Here is a 23520-nt window from a genome sequence, read left to right as displayed (position 1 = left end):
TGGACGAAACAGTTTTTTGAACTCGTTTGTATAGGACTGCGACTAATAATTTGTATTAAGTGTTTTCTTGATTCATTGGTTTGTAAAAATTTGTAAATATGATAAATACCCAATTACCAAGAGCTGAAGGTGCTTCACAGAGCTCCTCATCCAACCAAATCTTAAAATTAATAAAAGTAAATATAAATAACTAAGTCTCCTCAAATGCCATGTTTGGCGTTTTTGCATGAAAAATAGCGTAAATGATGATCAACATGGTTGACAGTTTTCTTCTCAATTAAATAATAGATTAATTAACAATAGTTTCAGCTGAACTTGTGTGTACTGTTGAGAACTATCCTTCATAATTAGCATAATCTTTCATCATATTTCACCCAGTGTAATACAGTAGAAGTATAAAGTGGAACAAAAAGAATGGACAGTACAGGACTTGAGGAATAATGTGACGTATTTGGTTACATCATTCCGCCACAGTTTTTTGCTTGTATATGAGGACAGGAGGACAGTTTAATAACATTGCTGTGTGTCCTCATAAACCACCCATACTAGTAATTTCGCGTTTGACTGTCCACCGCTGCTCCCCGTGGTCGAGACTGTCTCGAAAGCCGGTTTGCTGCTTCGAGAGTCGATCAGTGACGTTACAATCAGTGATTGGCTGGAGTAACCGCCGGTCTCCACGAATAATGCGACGTCACCGTCATGGGGTCTGCAAAAGGGGAAATGAAAGGAAGATGGCTACCAGTGTAACTCCTCTTGCTTCTCCTTTGGGATATTGAAGCTAAGGTAAACGTTGCTCTGTGTGAAAACGATATATTTATTGAGTTACATCTACTGAAGTCAGAAGCAATAGACAAAGTGTTGGTAAACTTCTACTAGCTTGCTCACTACTGGCTAGTTAATGTTAGCATGCTAGCAAAGCATGGGTGCATTGCAAAGTAACCAACAGTGAGATACAACAATATTTAAAAAAAAACTGGTTTGATATAAACACAGTAAGACCACGCCTTACAGAAGAGACAGCCACCAGGTAGCTAGCATTACAGTTTTCTTTATTGTTCGCTCTTAGTTTCAACACAAGTTTCTTTCTGTTCATGGCCATGTTTGCAAAGGTTTTAGGCTGTAAAAGTTAAAGTGAGGATGCTTTCCTTGACTCTTCTTCTTAATTCGTTGAGTAACAGAAAAACCTGAAACAAATTTAGATGGTGTCACCTCAACAATGCTAGATTTCCTGGTTACACCTGTGCACATTTTTTTCAAGGTGCTTGACAGGTAAGTTGTTCCAAGCATTTTGGAGAACTTGCCACAGTTGTTCTGTGGATTTAGGTCTTGAGATCAGGGTTCTGTGGGCCATACTATCTGTTGCTAGGCTCCTTGATCTTCATGTCTCCAAATATGGTTCTTTGCTACTCTTGCTGTATGACTGGAATTGTTGTCATTCTGAACAATAAATTTGGCCTCCTTTATCGTGTTAAATGATGGATAAGAATCTGAACATCTAAAGTATCTAAAACCTTTGCCCAGTACTATGTATGTGATTAATGAAGTATACACAGATTGCTTTTTTAAATGGAAAATAGCTGCCAACTCCTGTGCAGGAATATTAAACTGTTAAATTTCAAAATGACTTTTTTTTTTTTTATTGCATTTGACAGGAGTCTTCTGGTGGATCGAGTACTTCAAACAAAAACTTATATGCTTGTTCATCAGCAGCAATGAATGAAACGGTATGTAAGCAACAGTAAACAGGTAGTTTTCCCAAAATGTCAAACTATTCCTTTAATAATTATTTTGATTGCATGCTAGCAAAGAATACAGGTATTTCTGTGTGTGTATGTATAAAATAATGTACCATGCGTATAAAATTTCTTGTTTGTATTTCCAGCTTGAGGACTCTTCAGCTTCCAGCTCTGAGGAATCCTGCTTTGATGATGATGATGGTGACAAACTACCTGACAGTAGACCAAGCCACGACAGTGACGGCTTTGCCAACGTCAACAGTCAGTTGGATTTCAGAGACAGTTCACCTTTGACTGAGTGTGATTCTTCTCAAGAGACAGCAGGGTCCTCTATGCAGCAACCAGACAATGATTCATGCAGCCAGCAGGAGGATGAGGATGCTTTGAACTCAGATGAGCACAGCTTGGATGAAGTCTACAAACCAGATAAGGCTGCTTTGAGTTCTGATGAACATGGCTCAGATGAAAACTACAAACCAGATAAGGCTGCTTTGAGTTCTGATGAACATGGCTCAGATGAAGACTACAAACCAGATAAGGCTGCTTTGAGTTCTGATGAACATGGCTCAGATGAAGACTACAAACCAGATAAGGCTGCTTTGAGTTCTGATGAACATGGCTCAGATGAAGACTACACACCCAGTGGGGATATAAAGAAGTCCAAAAACCCATCTTACACCAAAAAAAATTATTGTTATGTTTGTGGGAAAGGTATGTCCAAAATTGCTCGTCATCTTTTAAGGCATGCTGATGAAGAACCTGATATCGCTGAGGCCTTTGCATTGCGCAAAAACTCCAAGGAACGAAAAAGGTTACTCAACAATTTACGAAACAGAGGAAATTACAAACATAATCAAGAGGTGCTGAGGAATAACAGTGGAGAGTTAAAGCTGCGAAGACGAGCGACAAGCGTGGCAACAAGTGCTAAAACATATGTGCACTGTCTGTATTGTAAAGGCATGTTTAAACGCATAAACATGTGGAGGCATGTGGCCAGATGCACTTCCAGGAAAATGTTAAACCCCGTAACATCTGGCAAGACAAGAGTTTTAGGTGAGATTGCTCTTGCAGAGTCACCATTCTCTGAAAAAATTCCCTCTGGTGTGTGGAAGTTGCTTTCAACTATGAAACAAGATGAGATTGCATTCATAGTTCAAAATGATTACCTTCTAATACAGCTAGCAGAGTATCTGTCTGAGAAATACAGAAATAATCAAAAAAAGCACGACTACATCAGACAGAAGTTGAGAGAAATGGGAAGACTGTTGTTAGCACTGCATGACAAGTCAATATTCAGCTTTGAAGATGCTGTCAAATCCCAAAACTTCTACAAAGTTGTACAGGCGGTCAAAGACATGACTGGTTTCGATGAAAAAAAGAAGAGCTATGGCAAACCAAGTCTTGCTTTGAAATTAGGACGTTCCCTCAAAAAAATATGCAGCATTGTCCTCACTGGAAGTGATGACAGTGAGCAGATGAGAGACATAAAGACATTCATGACATTGTGTGCAACAGAATGGCCTGAACTTGTCTCCCAAACAGCCTTTGCTTCGATGGGTGGACGAAAAGTTAACAGCCCGTCTACGATACCATTCACCCGTGATGTGCAGGCTTTCTACGGGTATCTAGAAACAACATCAGCTTCTGCCATTGAAACCATGAAGATGTATGAAAGCCCACAGGTCTACAATGCACTGTGCAGAGTGACACTTGCCCAAGCGTCAGTCTTAAACAAAGGTGCGCCTGAGGTTTCAAACATGACACTGAAGTCATTCCAGCAGAGGGGCGACACTACCCAAGTGCTGTCCAAGCACTTCATCAGGATAAATATTCTGAACAAGACCAGTCAAAATGTGGCTGTTTTGTTGACATCTGAACTTGTCACTGCAATAACACTGCTTGTGAGCAAAAGAATGGTATGTGGTGTACACAACGACAATCCTTTCCTGTTTGCAAAACCTGACGGTTCTGATTCAAGTCTGTACCATGGAGGGAACTGCATTAGGACCCTTTCAAATCTGTGTGGTGCAAAGAACCCAGAGCATCTCAGGTCGGTGCATCTTCGCAAGCACATTGCAAGAGTTTTCCAGATTCTCAACTTGGAGAACGATGAGCTTGATCACCTGGCTAAGCTTCTGGGCCACGACATACGGGCTGACAGGGACTACTACCGTCTGCCAGAGGCAGCTGTGGAAATCGCAAAAATTTCAAAACTACTTCTGGCCATGGAAAAGGGTTCTCTTGAAAGATTCAAAGGAAACTCTTTGGATGAAATTGAGATTGAGGGTATGTGTCCATTGCAAACACGTCTGAGCTGCCAGAGCTTGATCAGTAAGAAAGGATCACTTATTAAACTACACATTAACACATATTCTATTTTGCTTTTTATTCAAGACCAACTGGAGCCAGATGTGGAGCAGGGCAACCCTAAAAACAGTGATGTTGACGAGGACAATGAAGAATCTGATGTTTTACTTCAGCAGAATGGTATGTCATGAAGATAAAATCCCATACCCATTTACCTGTAATGTTACCTGTTCTTTTTTTGTAGAGTAAACATTGAGTAAACAATTTTAAAATTATTTTTTGCAGTTAATTAATCTTCTGAACCAACTTGCCAAACATAAACATATAAACATTCAAAAAGTATTTAAGAACCCTTTATTCAAATAACTCCTTTCTTTACTGAGTGCCAATAAAAATCTTGCCTTGTTGATGCTTTAATATTAAATATTTTTGGATAACTTTCCAGATAATGTGGAGCAACAAGGCAGACAACTGACACCTGAGCAAGATTCCCTGGGGCACATAAAGGCCTGCAGAGACAAACCCTTCTTGGAGGAAATGTTCATTGACTCCTTCAAAGGTTGGTGATATATGCAGCTGCAACCGGTTGCAACATACTCTTGCCTTATTTTCTGCCACTTTAACTCAGAAAACAAAACGTGACTGTCTGTTGAACTCTTCCAAAAGTCTGTATTGGCAAAAATTCACACAAATTATTTATGTTTCTGTTCATAACAAATAATTATAGTTTCCCCACATAAAACACTGAAATGTAATAAACAAATGTGGGGTGTTCTCATTTGAGGACGGTTTTGGATTTTTATCCTTTTGTTGTATAGTAGTAGGATCTAATTTTTTTTTCATTATTATTCTTGCTTTCCTAGGAAGAGGTGTGTTCACCCATAAACCCATTGAACCATCCAGCTTCGTTGTTGAGTATAGAGGGAACATCTTAACTCACAAAGAGACCCAGAAAACAAAATGTGGTGATACTTTGACCAATTATTTGTTTGACTTCTCGTGGAATGGAACAAACTGGCGGTGAGTGTACTGCTTATTTTTCAGTTTTGTCATTGAAGGATGATTCTTGTTTTGAATGAATATCCATGCTGGCTCACGTTAAAGAGAAATCGATCTTAACATTAATAGCATTGATGCATCAGCGGAAGATGGGAGCCTTGGTAGACTTGTGAATGATGATCACATAAGTCCCAACTGTGAAATGAAGAAGGTTGTTTATGAGGGGAAGCCACACCTGTGCCTGTTTGCGGTGAAAAAAATATTGCGTGGCGAGGAGATAACGTACAACTACGGAGACTCCTCATATCCCTGGCGCTCAACAGTAAGTTTATTTTCTGCCTATTTTCTGTCTTGATTTTGATTTTGTTCGTAAATATTTGTCTTGTTTTTGAGAGAAAGGGAGTTTTTATTATGTCATTATTTCACAAATAAGCCAAGTACATTTTTGTCTGCAAATATTTTACTGTTCTGTCCCTCTGTGTTAATGACTAACTACTCTCAGTATAATGATGTCTCCAGGGGATGAAAGGGTGGGCGTAGAGTGGATTTCCCTTAGTAAGCACCAGGTAGATGTGGCTTTGTTCAAGTTAGGCATGGCTAATTATCCGTTAATTATTTAGTTGAAAAAATGGCAAGAATAATGGGATATGCTGTCTGTGTGACATCAATTCTAAACAAAATTAGAGACAGAATAGAAGAGAAAATGAGAATGTGAAAATGTTTGTATGGTATAGTAGGGAAATAAAAGCACTGTTTTGTGTTTGGTGACATAAAGTGTTTAAAATCACCTCTTCATAATTCCAGGTTGAGGGCTCAGCAGGAGCCTCTAGTCCTGCAGAATCCTGCTCTGGTGATGAGTTTGTCCCTGATGATGCACCAAGTAGCAAGAGCAACAACCAGCGGTGTCAGAGTTCTAAGAACAATCCAGATTTCGCAGAGTCAGATTCTTCTAAAGAGCAGAGCTTTGTGCCACAAAGTACTGATGATTCATCCGTCCAGCAGGAGGATGAGGCTGACTGCTTCTCTGACGATTCTGCCTCTGATGGAGAGCCCTCCTGTACCAACAGAAATTACTGTTATGTTTGCGGGAAAGCTCAGTCTAGAATTTCTCGTCACCTGATCACCCATAAGAATGAGGAGGCTGAAATCGCGGAAGTGTTTGCATTACCTCTAAACTCCAAAGAACGTAAAAAGCTACTGGAGAAGTTACGAAACCGGGGAAATTACAAACATAATCAGGAGGTTCTGAAGACTCGCTGTGGAGAGCTGAAAGTGAAACGAAAATCAGGATCCACCACTGCTAAAACATTTACACTCTGTATATATTGTAAAGGCATGTATAGTCGCAAGGTAATGTGGCGACACATACAGAGGTGTTCTTCAAAGAAGTTCTCAAAACCAATAGGTGGCAACATTAAACTCTTAAATTTGGTTGCCACTACAGAGTTAACAGAAATCTCCCCGGATGTGAGGGAGATATTAAAAAACCTGAAGAAAGATGAGATTTCATCTGTGGTTTGGAATGACTCTTACATCCTGCAGCTTGCACAGTGTTCCATGGATGGAAGGAAAACAAAAAGAGCCGAAGACATCAAGCAGAGGCTGAGGCAAATGGGAAGACTCCTGCTGACATTAAGGCAAAAGTCCATAAGTAGCTTTGAAGATGCTATCAAACCTGAAAACTTCAGCAAAGTTGCTGAAGCTGTCAGAGAGCTCGCTGGTTTCAATGAAGAGACAAAGTCCTGTGACCGACCAAGTCTTCAACTGAAATTGGAAAATTCGCTCAAGAAGATTGGTGAGATTAAATTCGCCAGGGCTGTGAAAGAGGATGCTGCCAAAGAGACGATGCATGAAGCACAGACATTTTTGAAGCTGTGTGCCAACGAATGGAGCTCCATCCCCCCATCAAAATCAAACATAAACAGCCCATCAACCATACCGTTCATAGGTGACGTGCAGCTTTTCTACCAGTGCATGGAGAAGACAGCAGCATCTGCGGTCAAAAGCCTGGCGATGTATGAAAGCTCACCGGTCTATAATGCACTTCTCAGAGTAACAGTTGCACAAGTGTTAATCCTAAACAAAAATGTGTTCGCAGTTTCAAAAATAACACTGCAGTCATTCAAGGAGAGGGACGAGACCGAGCTTCACGGAGACGCTGCTGCATGCCAGTCACAGTTTGAGCAAATTCTGTCCAAGCGCTATGTGAAGATCAGTGTTATGAGCAAAAGTGGCAAAAAAGTTGGCGAGAAAAAAGTTACCGTTACGTTGACCCCTGGACTGCTCAGTGCAATAACACTGCTCATGAACAAAAGAGAAGCATGTGGTGTGCATAAAAGTAATCCCTTCTTATTTGCAAGACCCATCGCCACATGTACGAGCTTCTACCACGGGCAAACGTGCGTCAACACTTTTGCAGCTCGGTGTGGTGCAAAAAACCCAGAGAACGTCAGGTCTGTGCTTTTTCGTAAGCACGTAGTAAGAATTTTCCAGATTCTTAGCCTCACAAATGACGAGCTTGGTCAGCTAGCCAAACTGCTGGGCCATGACATTCGGACAGACAGGGAGTATTACCAGACGCCGGAGGCAGCTGTCGACATTGCAAAAATCTCAGAGCTACTCGCAGCAATGGAGAATGGATCTCTTGAAAGATTTGAAGGAAAATCATTTGAGGAAATTGAGATTGCAGGTATGTGCCTAGATCAAAACTTAAAGATGCCCTGTGGAGGTTTTCTTGTAAACAAACAAAAGTTTTCTTGCTAGCAGTCGTCTTCTTCTGCTGCTCCCTTTTTTATATTTTTTACTGGATCATTCCATTCAATTGTAATTTAAAAAAAAAAAATTAACAAAGTTTTTGTTTTGAAGAAATGAATGCCACTGTGATATCAAGATAATTGCATTAATGTATTCATACTGATTGAAACCATATCACAAATTCCTCATGATACAATACACGTATACATGTGTTGCTTTCCTGTGAAGATGAATTGCAGCTGAATGTGGAGCAGGACGATTCTGAAAACAGCGAGGCCGAGGACGACGATGAAGACGCGGAAAATTCTCTACAGCCGAGCGGTATGTCAAAGATGAACAATAAACATAACAACTTAGAAGTTGATGATATGTCAGTGTTCGGTTCACAACTTGTTGTTGCTGTCCCACAAATGACAGTTCTGAAATGTTTACTCCTTTACTGTCTCTAACCATTTATTGTAAAGGCTTTGTTTCTGGTACCAAAAAACATTTTACTTTTTTTTTTTTTTAATCAGATGAAAACAGGACCAACACTGCTCAGGCTAAGGCCACCACATCCAAAGGTAAGGCAATTTAGCATTTTAGTCATCACTAGCAGTAAAACTTCAAACATTACTGAAAGTAGTCTGTCACCCCCATCTGTTTGAGGGCCAGAAAATCATTGGCAGTGAAGCTGTTATTTCAGTCAATTGACTGCGTCTTAGAGATTTGATTGTAACGTCTCATATTCTATATTATCTGTAATATATATGGATTTAAAAGAAAGCCAATAAGAACATGTATAGAATATTTTTTTAAATTTTTCGAGCTGATTGGAAATGTAGTGATAGTAATAAAGCGTAGTACTGTTGATACTCACATATCCGTCCCTGTCTGCTCTTGGTGTTTCCTCCTGAAAAGGCTCCTTTTCATCATCTACAAGAGTTTCTTCCTTGAGGAAAAATGTCCGAGGCAGAGGCAGGAGGAAGAAGAATGAAAATGAGGAGCCTGAGCTGAACGACAAGAAAAATCATGAGGTGAACACAGACAGTGATGACAGGCCTGTGAAATGTGCTGTCAGAACACCTGAAGAAACACCATCTCGTAGCAATGAGGATGCAACAAACATTTGTTTTAGTGACGATGATGAGGACCTGCATGTGGACTTTGATATGGACATAGACACAGATGAAGATGTCAGAAATGAGGAGGAGAACGATGGAGATGGTGACTCAGAAGGATTGGCAGCAAAGCCTGTGATGGCAGATGTCAGAGAAACCACAAAGCAGTACAAGGACACTGGTGGCAGTAAGAAGAAACAGAGCTCACCTAACAAGCACATCACTGACATAGACCTTGAAGAGCCCATGGACATCGATACAGAGAATCGTGTGGAGAAAAAAGATCAAGAGAAAGAAGGCAAACAAACTGACTGGATGGATGTGGACAGCCGGAGGTCCTCTGCAGCTTTAAACACAGGTAAAGTAAATCCCGGTGGTGCTACAGGAAAAGTCAGTCATTTGTAGCAATCCATCTAATAGATGTCTATTGGCTATTTGAGTGAATAAGTTTAAACTTAAACCTATAGATAGTACAAGAGGAAAACTTGTCACCAGAATTTATCCTTATGGGACTTCTACTGAACGTCTGAGGTCAGTTTCATGACCGTCCATCCAGTAGCTGTCAAGGTATCTTTCTCAAAACCAAAAGATCAGTCTCATGGTGGCAGGGTGAGGTGGTCAGTAGGGTTCATGCTCTGTGGACCATTAATGTCTGTATAACAAAAACATGTTTTCACATTATTCATAGAAAAAAAGAACAAATTATTGGCTGCATTGGCTGGGATGAGAGAGGTGAAGGTATCAATCCCAAAACTGGACATTGTAAGTATCAAATATGTAATCTCATAATCTCATATCATAAAATCTGGGTTAAAGTATTAGGATGTCATTACATTCATAGTTTACAGCTGTACATCTCTGTACTACTGTACAATGCTTATTTCTAGTTGTAGCTTTTTTCCTTTAGGCTCTAGTTTTCCACTGTACAAGACTGGAAATGACAATGGAAACTATACTGGTTGTTTTGTTATGCACTAGGAGAATTGGAAGTCTTCATTCCACATTTCCCAGTTTCCCCGCAACCATTGTGAAACGTCTTCTACATCCACAGATGTCAAAAACAAGCCCAGCTACGAAAAGGTGGGGAAATGCACTTCTCCTGGTTAGTGAATAAAGCATTTATAAAAACATTTATTTTGGTCTCATAAAATGTGGGTATGCTTTTTTTAAATATATAAATGGAAGAAAATTACATTTAAAGTTGTATTTTAAATTCCATGTCTTACTATAGATTTAGTTAATTATGTATTTGCATTTGTAGAAAACTTGCCCAATAAAGCAAGATTCAAATCTGTATATGTTCTCTTCCAGGACGCCATACACATGACATGCTCCCACTGCAGAAAGAGCATGATGAAGGGACAAACTGCTTACCAGAAGAAGGGATTCACAGATGTTTTCTGCTCAAAAAACTGCCTTTTCGAAATGTTCCCCATCAACAAACCAGGCACCAAGACGTGTCATTATTGTCACAAGTCAGTCTCTGAAAAACATCACCTCCTCTCAGAACATGCAAGCCTTTCAGCCTCTTCCATACCCTGCTTAACTCATCATATCCTTCTGTGTAAACATTAACTTTGTGCCAAAGATTTATTAACATATTAAAGGTCAATGTAACTAACTGTTCCTCATCTCCCCTCCTGGATCTGTCAGGGCAATAACACCTCTGGACCTCATCATGGCTGTAGTGGACATTAAAGGAACTATGAAGGACTTCTGCAGTCTCACTTGCCTGTCCGTTTTCAAGTCCAACAGTGCGTCCACCCAAATGCCACAGTCACACTGCAGTATGTGCAACAAAGCCTGCACTGTAAGCAAAAACAAATCAAAATTTTCTTGAACTTCAGAGGAAAAAAACCCTTAAAAAAACAGTTAATTTTAGCTGTAAAGTCTTTGACGTACTCACTGCTCCTTTATCATTATCTTATACAGACAACGTGTGAGTTGATCCTGAACGAGGCTGTCCACAAGTTTTGCAGCGACTCCTGTTTGGAAGGTTTCCGCAGAGACAACATGCCCATCTGTGAGGACTGCAGCTCCCCCTGCCTTAACCAACCGCTCATGTTGAACCTGGAGGAGGAAACAAGAACCATCTGCAGTGAGGAATGTCTGCAAAACGTCAAAGAGGTGCAGAAATATCAGCATCACAAAGCACAAAAGTTTACAGTATATACATCACTGAAACAGTGTGCAGGTTCAAAATCATCATATAACACCCAAGCCTATATGCAATATTACTCAAACACTGAGATACACAGTCGTAATCCATGTGCTGTGTGCATAAAACAGCTTGGACAACAGCTGGCTACAGCTGTAGTGAAAGCAGGCTTATTGGTTAAATGAACAGAGACATTTTAGTCATATTTAGTTCTGCTCCACTTTAGTTGTTTCATTCTACAGCAAGGAAATGGAAGTGGAAAACTGGTAATATGTGTAAAAAAATAAATTATAATAAATGTGTTATAATAATATTAATAACAAGCACAATAGCAAAATGGGAATAAGGTACAGTATACAGAAATGATAAAGCTGGGGCTATATCTGTTATTGTCAACAAATTCTATAAAAAAAAAAGGAAAACCAACAATGCGTGGCATTCAGCCAGGCAGAAGTGGGTCAGTCTGTTTTTTACCTCACCCGAACAGGAGCAGTTAGTGAGGCAGGATTAAGTGCTGCATTTGTTGGGGGACTATTTTCAGCCACCGATTAGTGCACGTTTGGGTGTGCTGGTGAGCATTTACGGTACCAAGGACGTGTCAAACTACACGCTCATGGATTAAAAACTTTCCTTGTTTTGCTTTTCTGCAGAAAATCAAGACACCCCTCCAATGCACGATGTGCCACACCTCACAGCCGACGTCGGATATGGTTCACTACAAAAGCAGCGAGGGCGTGGTGGAGCTCTTCTGCACTCGCGCCTGTGTGACGTCATACAAGCTACAGCCTGCAGTTATATACAAGCTTCAAGGTAATGGACAAAAAGTTTGTCAGAACAACTTCTTTTTTTTTAAATATCTAAAGTACCGTATTTTCTGCACTATAAGGCGCACCTAAAAGCCTTTAATTTTCTCAAAAACCGACAGTGCGCCTTATAAGCCGATGCGCCTTATATATGGATCACGGTACGGTAGCCAAGGTCGATTACCATGGCTACCGTAGTCAGGGGGCGTCGCCGAGGTAAGAGCGGTAAAAACCATAGACCGTATAGTAAAAACGGTAAAAAAAATTCCAGTTCCACACCACTTGTGTGTGTATAAAGACCCCAAAATGGCACCATTCAAGAGACATGCTTACAATGCAGAGTTCAAAAACAAGATAACTGAAAAGAAGATCCGGCCAGAACACATTATAAACATGGACGAGGTTCCACTCACCTTTGATATTCCTGTGAACTGTGACAAATGGAGTTGGAAATACATTGTTTTCAATGGAGGAGGCGCAAATATCGGTAAGAGCACTTGTTTGAAATAAAGTATATCCTCACAGAAGTTATAATTGTTGATAAATACTCTACATTAGTAAACACTTTAGAATGTCCTTGCAGCTCCATATAACCACATTATAGTATTTAGCAAACAATTTCTTGCTACCATTATGTTAATATAGTGCTTATAAATGCAGAATAAGGGGCATTAAAATAAAGTGTCATCCATTCTCTTTATATACGATATCTGTATTTGCAGTAAACCTAATCACATGTTTCTGATTTCTCCCTTCAGGAAAGAAAGGCTCAGCTCGGTTGAAAAAGAAAAAAGGCAAACAGTCGAAACAAAAATCAAATACTGTGAGTATATTTCATACAGTAGGTTCATTTTATCAAGGAAAAGTATACAAGGTATGAGCTAATTCTTTAACAGCAAACTCAGCAGACGTAGTATCTGTTTATGTGGAGCCCTTATTATTTTTTAATATACAACAGTTGGTCTGATTCAGTCTTGGGTAACCGGGGTCACACGCAAGTCCAGGGACGGCCTCTTATCACTGTATCATAACTGTGCATCATCCCACAGGAGGATGTAGCGGTCGGTTCGGACTCAGCCGTAAATGAAAATGATGCCTGTCAAGCTGCTGAATCAGACTCTACACCAATGCTCATCATTGCAGACTCGTGCGTTGTCTGTTGCAACTGTGGAAAGAAGCTGCAGAGAGGACAGACCCTTTACCAGCCGAAGAGCTCGCTGGAGGTTTTCTGTTCCGCCTCTTGCCTCTCTGAACGGCATCCCCACATCAAAGTGGTCCCCAAACACTGCTACAACTGCTTTCAGTAAGTGCAGGATATTTCACTTCATACTGGTCTATTCCTGAGGTCTGATTTATTTTTATTTCGGCCTCCATGTGCATTTGTATGAAAGAGACACAGAAACGGAGTCAAAGTTCACATCCCAATTTTTTTTCAGTTAAACAACTAGTTGATAAATTGGTTATCAACAGAAAAATGATCATCTACTTTGGTAATTTATTAATTTTTCAAGCAGAAATAAAACCGAATATTCCCTAGTTTCAGCTTCTCAGTTGTAAGACGTTGGTGCTTTTCATTGTCTTATGTAGCAGGGTCACTGTGTCGTAACAAGTCTACCGACAGATTTTCCCCTGGCTGTGAAAGTCGCCTCCTCTCATTCATCCTCGTTTCCTCAGGGTGATATTGCGGCCTCACAACATCATCCTGGCTCCGGTGGATGATTCAGGAACTATGAAGGAATTGTGCAGTGAGACCTGCCTCTCCTCTGTCCAATCCAAGAGGAACATGGCTGCCCAGAAACCCCTACCGCCAGTAAGACCCCGCTCAGAGTGCAGGATGTGCGCCAGATATTGTTATGTAAGGAAAAAGACACTCACTCTGTGTATTTGTTACAGTTGGGTTTGTGCTGTGGTCTGAGGATGTGGAAGTGACTCACATTTGTTCCTGCAGCAGATCTTTGGAGCAATGTGCCTGCATGGAAATGATTAAAATGGTTAAAAATCAGTGATGAGTTTTTAGTAGTTTTTTGAGATGTGTCTGTTCACAGAAGAATAAACTATATAAAGCTTTGGTTTTTTCACAGTAAGAAATATAAATAATTATCACCAGCATTATCCTTTTAAATGTGTTCATTTACCACATACTGTATATGAAATATACATTTACAATATGGTGTTTATGTATACTGATGACCATGCACGTGTTCCTTTGTCATCCTCAGTGCAAATTCAGGCTGACCCTGGACGGCATCGTCCACAGGCTTTGCAGCGACACCTGCTTCGCCTCCTACCGCAGAATCAACAACCTGTCTGTGTCTGTGTGTGACGTCTGCTGCTCCGTCTGCCTCGGCACACAGTTCGTGCTGAAGACAGAGGACAACAGCAAAAACATCTGCAGTGAAGAATGTCTGGTCAAGTTCAAAGAGGTGCAGAGATCAAATGTCACAATCATGGTCTTGTCATTTTTACAAGGACAGTAAATATAAAGCATCTGGTGTTGCCATATCTACATATTCAACAAAACTTTACGAACAAAGAAGCATTTGAATGTTGTACAAGAGACACAACATTTGCAGCAACATTATAAACAGACAATAGAATTCACACAGTGACATTTGCAGCTGAGTGGATTGGCTGTGAAATAAAATTGAAAGTTTCAAAGGTTCAAACACAATTATGAGTCTCACATCAGCTGTGTTGTGTGTGTGTTTTTTTTTTCATAACTTTGCAGCGAGTCAAGACTCCTCAGCTGTGCCCCATGTGCCAGACCTCACATCAGGTATCAGACATGGTTGAAAATAAAAACGAGGAGGGCAGGTTGGACTTCTTCTGCAGCAACAGGTGTATGATGGTGCACAAGGCGCAGTCTTTCACTGTGTCAGGTACTGTATCGTCATGTTTTCTAAACAATTCATTTTCCTTCTTCCAGCTCTAACTTTACTGTAGTACTGTAGCACTGAATTATATACCCAATGAGTTTTGACAGCAGTTTACTAATATAAGACACGGAATAGTTGCGTGTGGCTTCTTCCTTTGCCAAAACCAAAAATGTTTATTTTCCTCATGTTCCCATCTCTTCATTTAAGTAGAGTTCATGTTCATGTTTTTAAATTCATGACCATTTGACTCACTTTTACCATGTCTTTACAGAAAGGAACAACCCTTCATCTGAAGAGAACGATATTAAAGATGTGAAGCCGTCGCTACCAAATTTGGACTTTGTGAGTTTTATGTCTTCTGTAATAGATGTAACACTGATTCAAGGTCACGACTTTAAAGCCCCATTTCTGATCTGATGTGACTGTAGTTTCTGCAACTTCTTCAACACCCCTGTCTTTACTCCTCATCAAGATAAAAGAAGAGCCCATCGATGAGGAGTACAACCAGAATCTCCCTCCCTCCATATCTGCAGAAGACATCAAGGACGAGCCAAATGTCGCAAAGGTAGGACACATTACAGTTCATGAGAAGCTAAAAAACATGTTTCACAAACAAGCAGAAAGCACGTAGCAGAGCCACAGTAGCAGACATTTAGAGACTTTGGATTTTATCTCTAGCCAGCAGAAGACTTGAAGATTGGTTCTGTCTTCTCCTTGACGGGAGACTCAAAGTCGACGGCGCCCACTCTCACCCACATGGATTTGCCTGCGTCTTGCTCCAACTGCAAAAAAGTCCTGATGGATGGAGAGACAGTTTACCAGAGGAAAAGCCACCCAGATATCTTCTGTTCCACTTCCTGCCTCCTAAAGTTTTACCAAATGAAACCAGTTCAGAAGACCTGCCACTTTTGTCTTCAGTGAGTCCAACAGTCATGTTTTTGCTGAGTTATTGCATCTTGTTCTGGGGCATCCTACCTATAGATTAAACTGTCATGAACATGGGGATGTTAGTTGTCAGTCTCCCCTCATTTCCTGTTATTTCTCTCCTACTGGCTCTCCATAAAATGCCCTCAAACTATATTTTAAAAGAGCCTTTATTCCACTGATATTTAAGTAGTAACCAGGATCCTGCAGCTCAGCAGCATCTAAACATTGTCAGAGTGTCAACTGATCTCATCCTCCCTCGTTCTCCCAGGGTGATAACACAGTCTCAAAATGTCCTTCAGGCCGAGGCAGAGACTGAAGGGACAAAGAAAGACTTCTGCAGCCAGACCTGCCTGTCCTCCTTCAACTACAAGAAAATCGTGTCCACCAAAATGCCCATCGTGCCAGTGGCATCACATTCACAGTGCAGCATGTGCAGCAGATACTGCATTGTAGGAAATTATATTTTATTTGTCTGTACTGTAATAATGGAGGAACACTGCCTGCTATAAGAATGATCACATAAACTAACTGTAAACTGATTGTGTGATGGACATGTTTTGATTATAGTAAACATTCTTTCCTCAGTAGGTCATCCTTTATAACCTTTTATAGATATTACAGTGGAAACTAAAACGAAGATCCTCATCTCACATATAATCATCTCAACTCAGTGCTGTTTGTAAAGGAGCATAAGTTATGGGATACACACTGTCCTCTGTTTATCCTACTGCAGAGCAAACATGAGATCGTACAACAAGAGGTCATCCACAAGATCTGCAGTGAGCCCTGCTTTCTCCGTTTTTGCAACATGAACAGTCTGTCCATCTGCGAAAACTGTCACTCCCACTGCAGCACAGCGATCGTGCTCAAGGTGGAAGATGGGGACAAAAAACTGTGCAGTACAAAGTGTTTGGCTCAGTTCAAAAAGGTAAGAACATATAGTAAAGTGAAGTGATGTGATGGATCAAAATAAAAGCCTGAATGTTAAGTGAGGTCTGTACTGGCTAAAATAAGTTTTGTAAATGGAAAATGGTCTGAGTCGGTGATGGGGTATAATACTATCTATATATAATACTCTCTCTGTTTTTTAACCCTCGTCAGAAAATCCGAACGCTGCAGCCATGTGCCATGTGCCGCACTTCTACTCTGATATCAGACATGGTTGAAAACAAAAACAGTGAGGACATGGTGGAGCTCTTCTGTACCAGCAGTTGTGTGATGGCATCAAAGATCCAGGCTGTCAGTGCATCAGGTACTGGACCTTTCATTTGTCAGGACAGCTGCTCTGTGTCTTTCTCCTCCTCTTTTTAACAGTTCAAATTACATACTTCTGACATTAGTCTCTAAGTAGCTGCTCTAAGTAAGCTCTCCTTCTCCACAGGTACCCCACTGAACTGTGATAACTGTGGAAAGACCACAGTGCCAGCCTGCCACCTTGCCATGTCAGATGCCTCCATCAGAAACTTCTGCACTCTAACCTGTGCCATGGCTTTTAAGGTAACACAGTAAGGTTTTTTTTTGTTTGTTTTTGTTTTTTTTAAACAACATGATAATAAGGAAAACCCACATTTGTGTGGTTTATCAGCCACGTTTCCACACTCTTGTCAGACTTTTAGAAGCCGTCAGAATCATTTTCTGTGACATCATGTTCACATTTCTGCAAATACTGTGCCTTATTTATGTCATAGTTTAAAACCTTTTCACATTTTTTGTTTGTCTGTACCACAGGAGACACAGAACGACATGGCCGCTGCCTCTAACCTGACAGGAGCCTCTGACCAAACCCAGTGTGATTTCCTCAAACCACCAGAGAAACTGCCGTGTGCCCAGTGTCGACGCATTATAAAAACTACACCCAAAGTTATCCAGAAAAAGGTGTGTTGGCTCTGTTTCTTTAAAATAGGTAGCTGTATAATAGGTAGGACATGATCTGAGGGCACTGGGGGCACATGTTGTTTCAGAGATTGATATATTATAAAGTATATTTTCTTTAACTTTCTTTAACCTTAATAGCTTAGAGACTGTAGCATGACATATGTATAACTATGTTTTTTAAAATACACTCTGTGTGTGTGTGTGTGTGTGTGTGTGTGTGTGTGTGTGTGTGTGTGTGTGTGTGTGTGTGTGTGTGTGTGTGTGTGTGTGTGTGTGTGTGCACATAGAGCAAAATGAATTTCGTGTGTAGCCTGGCCTGTTCTCAAGAGTTTAAGAGAGTCAACAACATCATGGGCGTGTGTGAATTCTGTAAGAATGAACGGATCATCAGAGACGCCAAGAGGGTCAACGACAGAGACTGCTACTTCTGCAGCGACGGTGAGGAGACCCATGAAAACGTGTAGTGAAGGATTGTGTAGCCTAGGTTGTTTTAGCTCTTAGTGTCAGTTACTGTATATTAGTATAAAAGATGCAATGTCTATGTACCAATTCACTTGTTTTGTAACCAGAAGGCAAAAGAGCAGTACAGAAACCAAATGAAGACTCTTCTTTCTCCCCTCCCAGGGTGCAAGATGCTCTTTCGTCACGACCTGGAGCAGGAGTGGGGGAAACACTGTAGCTCGTGCGCTTACTGCCACTCCATCTCCAGCACGCTGGTGACGGCAAAGTATGAAGGAAATGACATGGAGTTCTGCTCTGAAGACTGCAGCTCAAAGTACAAAATGCTCTTCTGCCGCGTAAGTTGAGGTGGATGCACGAACGTGGTGCAAATGTAGTTTTTAAACACAAAATCTCTTTTTTCATTTTTACTCACTCACTAAAATAAAATATTGTGTCCTGTGTGTAAGAACAGCTGAAGCTGAGTGTGTTGTGTGTTGTTGCTGTCTTTCAGGTTGCAAAGTGTGACACCTGCAGTCGTAAAGGGAAACTGAGGCAGAGTCTCCCGATGCTAGGGGAGGTCAAACACTTCTGTGACCTGAAATGTCTCTTACATTTCTGTAATAAGAAGGTGCAGATGGTGAACACTGGTACGTGTTGTTGTTGTAATGTGTTGCCTGTTTGTTCTTAACCACTGAGGAAACATCATGATTTTTTTTTAGTTAATTCTACAGTAACAGTAAACTCTAGAACGCTTTAATGTAAAAAGCAGGTTGTGTCCAGAGAGATTTCAGCTGGGACAGTTGTGGGACAGGCCACATTCAAGTCAATGATTTATTAACAGCATCTGCTGACTCCTCTCTGTTTCTTATCTGCAGTCTCTTCGCCTCCTGGATCTTCAGGTACCGCAGAGTCCTCCCCTGTCATCGCTAACGTCATCTCACTTGCCAGTGCTCTGGCTAGGCAGACCAGTGCTTCTTCCAGCACCGCACAACATGGTAAATACACAAATACACACATCTGGACACGAAAGACTAATGGACTTCAGATTTTACCTGTGTGGACATATTTTTCTCCTAAATCACGCTCTGTCTGCAGGCTCTGTTCCTGACATTCAGACTAAGGTCATTGGACATGTAAGTTCCTCCTCTGCAGTCATCATCAGAGTCCTTCTGTTAGCCTGCGTGAGAATTTAAGACGTACATTCTTGCTCCTTTGCTTCTTCCCTGTTCTACAGGCCAGTATTCAAACAGTCCCCAAGGAACTGAGGAACAAGTCCATGCTCTGCACACCGTTGGTCCACAACAAAGGAGTCTCCTGTACACCACAGACTGTCGACACAGAGGCACAAACAGGTAGCATTACGTAAAGATTCAGCCACATAAACTTTTTTTTTTTTGGTCATGGAATAACCCTGTACTCCTGGGCTAAATATCACTTGATACCCTATTCTGTTGTCTCTCTCTGTTGTGTGAAGACAACTTTGTACCCCAGGTCATAACGCTGCCTGTCCCAGTGCCCGTGTATGTTCCTCTGCCTATGAACATGTACAGCCAGTGCACACCAAAGCCTGTGGCACTGCCGTTACCGGTACGTAAAACACCGTATATAAATATCAAACATCAAGACTCTCACAGCAAGAAAAATGCTCTAATTCTCTAAAAACAACAGTTTGTCAAGAAAATTACTTGAATACGAAGCTTCTCCAGAATATAGAAGTTTCTATAAATCAAATGTTCTTAATTAATCTGTTCTTATTTTTCTGTCATCTCGTCTTTCCCAAACTTCCACAGCTGCCTGTGCCCATGTTCCTCCCTGTGACGTCGGGTGGATCGGAACCAACAGCGAAAGCCACGAAGGAGAGGCTCCAGTCTGAACCCCCCAAGGGATTCAGCTTCAGGTCTGAGGAGATGAAGCAGGATGAAAGCAACAAGGGAGCGGGCGAGCAGAAGGCCAGAGAGGAGACCAAAGAAGGAGGGAGACAAGAAACTCAGGCCCTTAAGGGTGAGAAATTGGTTCTAATTTAGTTTATACATTGTAGAAACTTCGTACTACTACGTTTATCCCTGAGTTGTCCTCATTATTTTCAGACCACACCAGCAGCTGCAGGCATGACGTGTATAAAGAAGACCTGGGTACTTTCAGCCGCCAGGACGACCCCTTCACCGACGCCAGCCTCGGGTCACCCGCTCGACCACACACTCCATCTCCTTCTCCTGCTCTGCGGATGAGAGAGGATCAGCAGTGCTCACCGAGCCCTGCACCCGCTCCTCCGCTGTTACAGGAAACTCTGGGCAAAGTCCACAACAAGAAAAAGGTAATAAACCACCTGGTAGAGACAAGTTTAAAGTCTGTGGTCTCATCTTTTTTTGGTGTAAACTTGTTTCTCTCTCTATCCAAGGGTTCCAAGTTCCAGCAGTTGTCTAAGGCAGCTGAAGAGGAGACGTCCCAAAGAGACTTTTCTAAGGTCATGTCCAGGAAACACTACAAACTGAAGAGTCAGTGTGGGATTGATGCCTGGAAGAGATGGATTCAGTGGAGGGAATCACCGACCAACCTGGACACTGCTTCTTGTATGGTTTTTTTTGTCTTTTCTCTGTTTTATATTGTTGTAAATTAAGAACCTTTTTGTCTTGAATGTAAGTCAGATAAAACAAGTCATTTTAAAAATGTCACTGTCGGCACTGAAAGATTGTGCTCAGCTGTTTTTCTGCTTTTTAAGATCTTTCAGTTTAATTTTAATAAAAAATATCATTGTTCTCCCTTTCATCCATAAGCACACGCTGCAGAGTTAAAGGAGGATATTCTTCATTTATCTGCGGCTGAACTGAGCGACGGCCTCTGTCGCTTCATCAGTGAGGTGAAGCGACCTGATGGAGAGCCGTACTCCCCTGACAGCCTGTTCTACCTGTGCCTCAGCATACAGCAGGTAAGACAAACAACACAGGACACAAACATACAGGTAGGATTTCGCCTCTCTGCTGGAAGCTTTACGTTCACTACTTCGTTAATGCTTTGTTTTCTTCTTTTCAGTGGCCTTTGCAAACTACATCTCACACCCTCAAAACATAATATATCAGTCTGTGTATACTCACAGAGGTCTTGTTTTACCAGACTATTCTTTTTTTGTTGTTGTTTCTCTGTAGTACCTGTTTGAGAATGGTCGTATGGAGAACATATTCAGTGATCTGACCTACAACAAGTTCTCCGCAGAGTTCACCAAGATCCTCGGACATTTCAAACCGTCAGTCACAGCCCGTGGTGAGTCATCGTCCGAGGGTTTGTCATTTTTTCTGTCTCTGATCAACTCGGATGTGATTTTATATTCAGTCTCTGTTCTCCTCGGCAGGTCGCATCCATTCCCGTGTGGAGGAGGAGTTTCTCTGGGACTGTAAACAGTTAGGGGCGTACTCCCCCATCGTCCTCCTCAACACTCTGCTCTTCTTCTGCTGCAAATACTTCGGCTTCACCACGGTGGAGCAGCACCGTCAGCTGTCCTTCGCCAAGATCACGCGCGGTGCTAGAACCAACCGGAACAACACCAAGACCAGTTTCCTGCGCTTCTGTCTGCCCGTATCCACAAACGAGGCAGAATCATGTACCGTAATATCTGAAGGTCAAAATGAAATACCTGCTACTTCCATACCAACACCTGCAGTAATAACACAGAAGAATACGCACACGTCGTACATCTTATGATACTGTTTATGTTGTTATACTTCACATGATGGATGTGGTGTGTTCTTCAGATACAGACGGAGTTCCTGCTAAAAAACGCAGGAAAAAAGAGAATGAAGAGGAGATCCTGGAGATGAAGGAGAACACAGAGAACCCTCTACGCTGCCCAGTCAGACTCTACGAGTTCTACCTCTCCAAGTGGTGAGCACAAAAAAAATGCTTTTCATGTTGAATCTCTCATAAAATTTCAACAATCTGGGTTATTTTTTGCCTCGTGCTTGAACCCTTATCTCACTGACGTTGCTCGGAAACGTGTCAATGGAGAGGTTATCATAAAATGAAAATACCATGAATGGCAATTGCTGAACAAACACCAACAACTTTAAGTTGTACCATTATCGGTTTCCAAGTGTCGCTACGTTGTCTAAAATACATTATATAGAGAATGCACAGAGATTGAGAAAGGGACACACATTTTAAAACTCTGGATGACGTGTGTTGTATTATTATTTATTCTGCAAGAATTTAAAACGGCTCCTGAACACCTGTGTAAACACAACGACCATTTTAAATTTAAATGTTTTCCCTCCTTCCATTCAGCTCGGAGTCAGTGAGGCAGCGCCGCGACTTGTTTTACCTTCAACCAGAGCGCTGCTGTGTTCCCAGCAGCCCTCTGTGGTTCTCCTCCACCCCTCTGGGTGACAGCACCATGGAGGCCATGCTCATTCGAATGCTCACCGTCCGAGAGCTGCAGGGGGAAGACAGACGAGGTATGGACCAACAGACAACAGACGACCCAACATTTACACCTGACGAGGTGGATTCAGAATGATGAAGGCAGCTATAAGATCTTTTCTGTTGTTATGTTGTTGTTTTTCGAAGGTCTGTGTTTCAAGCAGAACATTAAGTTGAGTTTAAAAGTTTGTAAATTATGTAAAAACTAAAGAGAATCACATTCCTCTTTCATCCAGTCATCAGCAGATTATGATGAAACCATGATGAAAGTTACATTTTTTCCAAACTCTGGAGGTTCACATCCGTGTTCCGTGATTTCTTCAGTCTCTATGCAACAAATAAATAAAGTGATGTTTTTCAAAATTTACAGCCAGTTTTTGTTTCACAACATTTTGGATTTCCCTTTTTGGTCTTGAACTGCTGCCATCGCACACTTCAGCTGATGTTTCAGGGCCTGGTTTCACAAAGAAGTCTGTGAGATGCAACAGATTTTACAGCAGGAGCATCGTCCACTCGTCCTCTGTCTGTCTGCTCAGTGTGATACAAACACTGATAGTTCAGCACAGAATGAGGCTTCAAATCTGTCAAACACCAATGGGACGTTGGTGTTTGACAGATTACAACAGACGTCTTTAAATGTTTAAAACAAAGTGAGAACACAACAAACAAGAAAATTAGTTTATGGTTGAAAGTCGGTTATAAAACATTTGGTGACCCAAGCTGCTGTAGCACAACTTCAGAAGATTATTAACAAGCTGAATGATTCTGTACAGTCAGTGTTTGTTCTCACGGTGTGTCATCTGTTACATCTGATTGTTTCCTGAATTGATAAACATCACTTTGCAGTAATTTCAGTGGTTGATTATAATCAGCTGAGCCGTGTTTGAAGCCGCTGTTTAAATATGTAACTTGCACGTTTGATGTGGAAACCTGAAGCCTCCAGTTCACAAACACTGAGAACAGACTTTACAGTGAAGTAGGAAACGTCTTGTTTCCAGCAATATTTAATATACATAGGTTCTATATGAGGGAGGAGCAGATGTTATTTAAAGAAACATTAACAAGGAAACTGAAGGTTTTTGTAGAAAAATAAAACATATCAGACACAAAATGTTATTCAGAGTATTTTTTACA

The 23520-nt window shown here is 41.2% G+C and overlaps 1 protein-coding gene across 2 annotated transcripts; it reads left to right on the top strand.

The window, feature by feature from the left end:
• The first annotated feature begins 719 nt into the window (after positions 1-719).
• On the top strand, positions 720-23386 carry LOC121191726. Of its 2 annotated transcripts, none has more exons than XM_041053077.1 (45): positions 720-783; positions 1653-1724; positions 1883-4022; positions 4131-4223; positions 4489-4602; positions 4907-5063; positions 5172-5364; positions 5847-7731; positions 8025-8117; positions 8312-8359; positions 8697-9254; positions 9585-9658; positions 9878-9976; positions 10208-10371; positions 10550-10706; positions 10829-11023; positions 11705-11864; positions 12616-12680; positions 12907-13160; positions 13532-13712; positions 14077-14280; positions 14586-14736; positions 15005-15075; positions 15206-15298; positions 15412-15650; positions 15929-16109; positions 16394-16588; positions 16762-16912; positions 17042-17157; positions 17389-17535; positions 17823-17973; positions 18160-18332; positions 18488-18623; positions 18852-18971; positions 19072-19109; positions 19211-19328; positions 19451-19563; positions 19767-19977; positions 20064-20290; positions 20375-20546; positions 20751-20902; positions 21120-21234; positions 21323-21589; positions 21723-21852; positions 22252-23386. In XM_041053077.1, exons 2-45 carry the CDS (start codon positions 1713-1715, stop codon positions 22481-22483), a joined length of 10545 nt encoding a protein of 3514 aa, XP_040909011.1. In that variant the 5' UTR covers positions 720-783; positions 1653-1712; the 3' UTR covers positions 22484-23386. The 2 variants fall into 2 exon arrangements, with proteins under 2 accessions (XP_040909011.1, XP_040909010.1); XM_041053076.1 differs by having other exon boundaries at positions 9875-9976.
• The last annotated feature ends 134 nt before the right edge of the window (positions 23387-23520 follow it).

The sequence above is a fragment of the Toxotes jaculatrix genome, chromosome 13 (assembly GCF_017976425.1).
Source record: "Toxotes jaculatrix isolate fToxJac2 chromosome 13, fToxJac2.pri, whole genome shotgun sequence".
Taxonomy (NCBI): Eukaryota; Metazoa; Chordata; class Actinopteri; family Toxotidae; genus Toxotes; species Toxotes jaculatrix.
Note: the sequence above shows the minus strand (reverse complement) of the source record. Positions and strands in the feature narration are given on the sequence as shown.

Bases quoted from the DNA above. Each gene is read 5' to 3' on its own strand.
- LOC121191726 (XM_041053076.1), top strand. The intron at 13,713-14,076 runs GTAAGGAAAAAG...TGTCATCCTCAG, and splicing joins TGTGCGCCAGATATTGTTAT to TGCAAATTCAGGCTGACCCT. The intron at 15,299-15,411 runs GTAGGACACATT...TTTTATCTCTAG, and splicing joins ACGAGCCAAATGTCGCAAAG to CCAGCAGAAGACTTGAAGAT.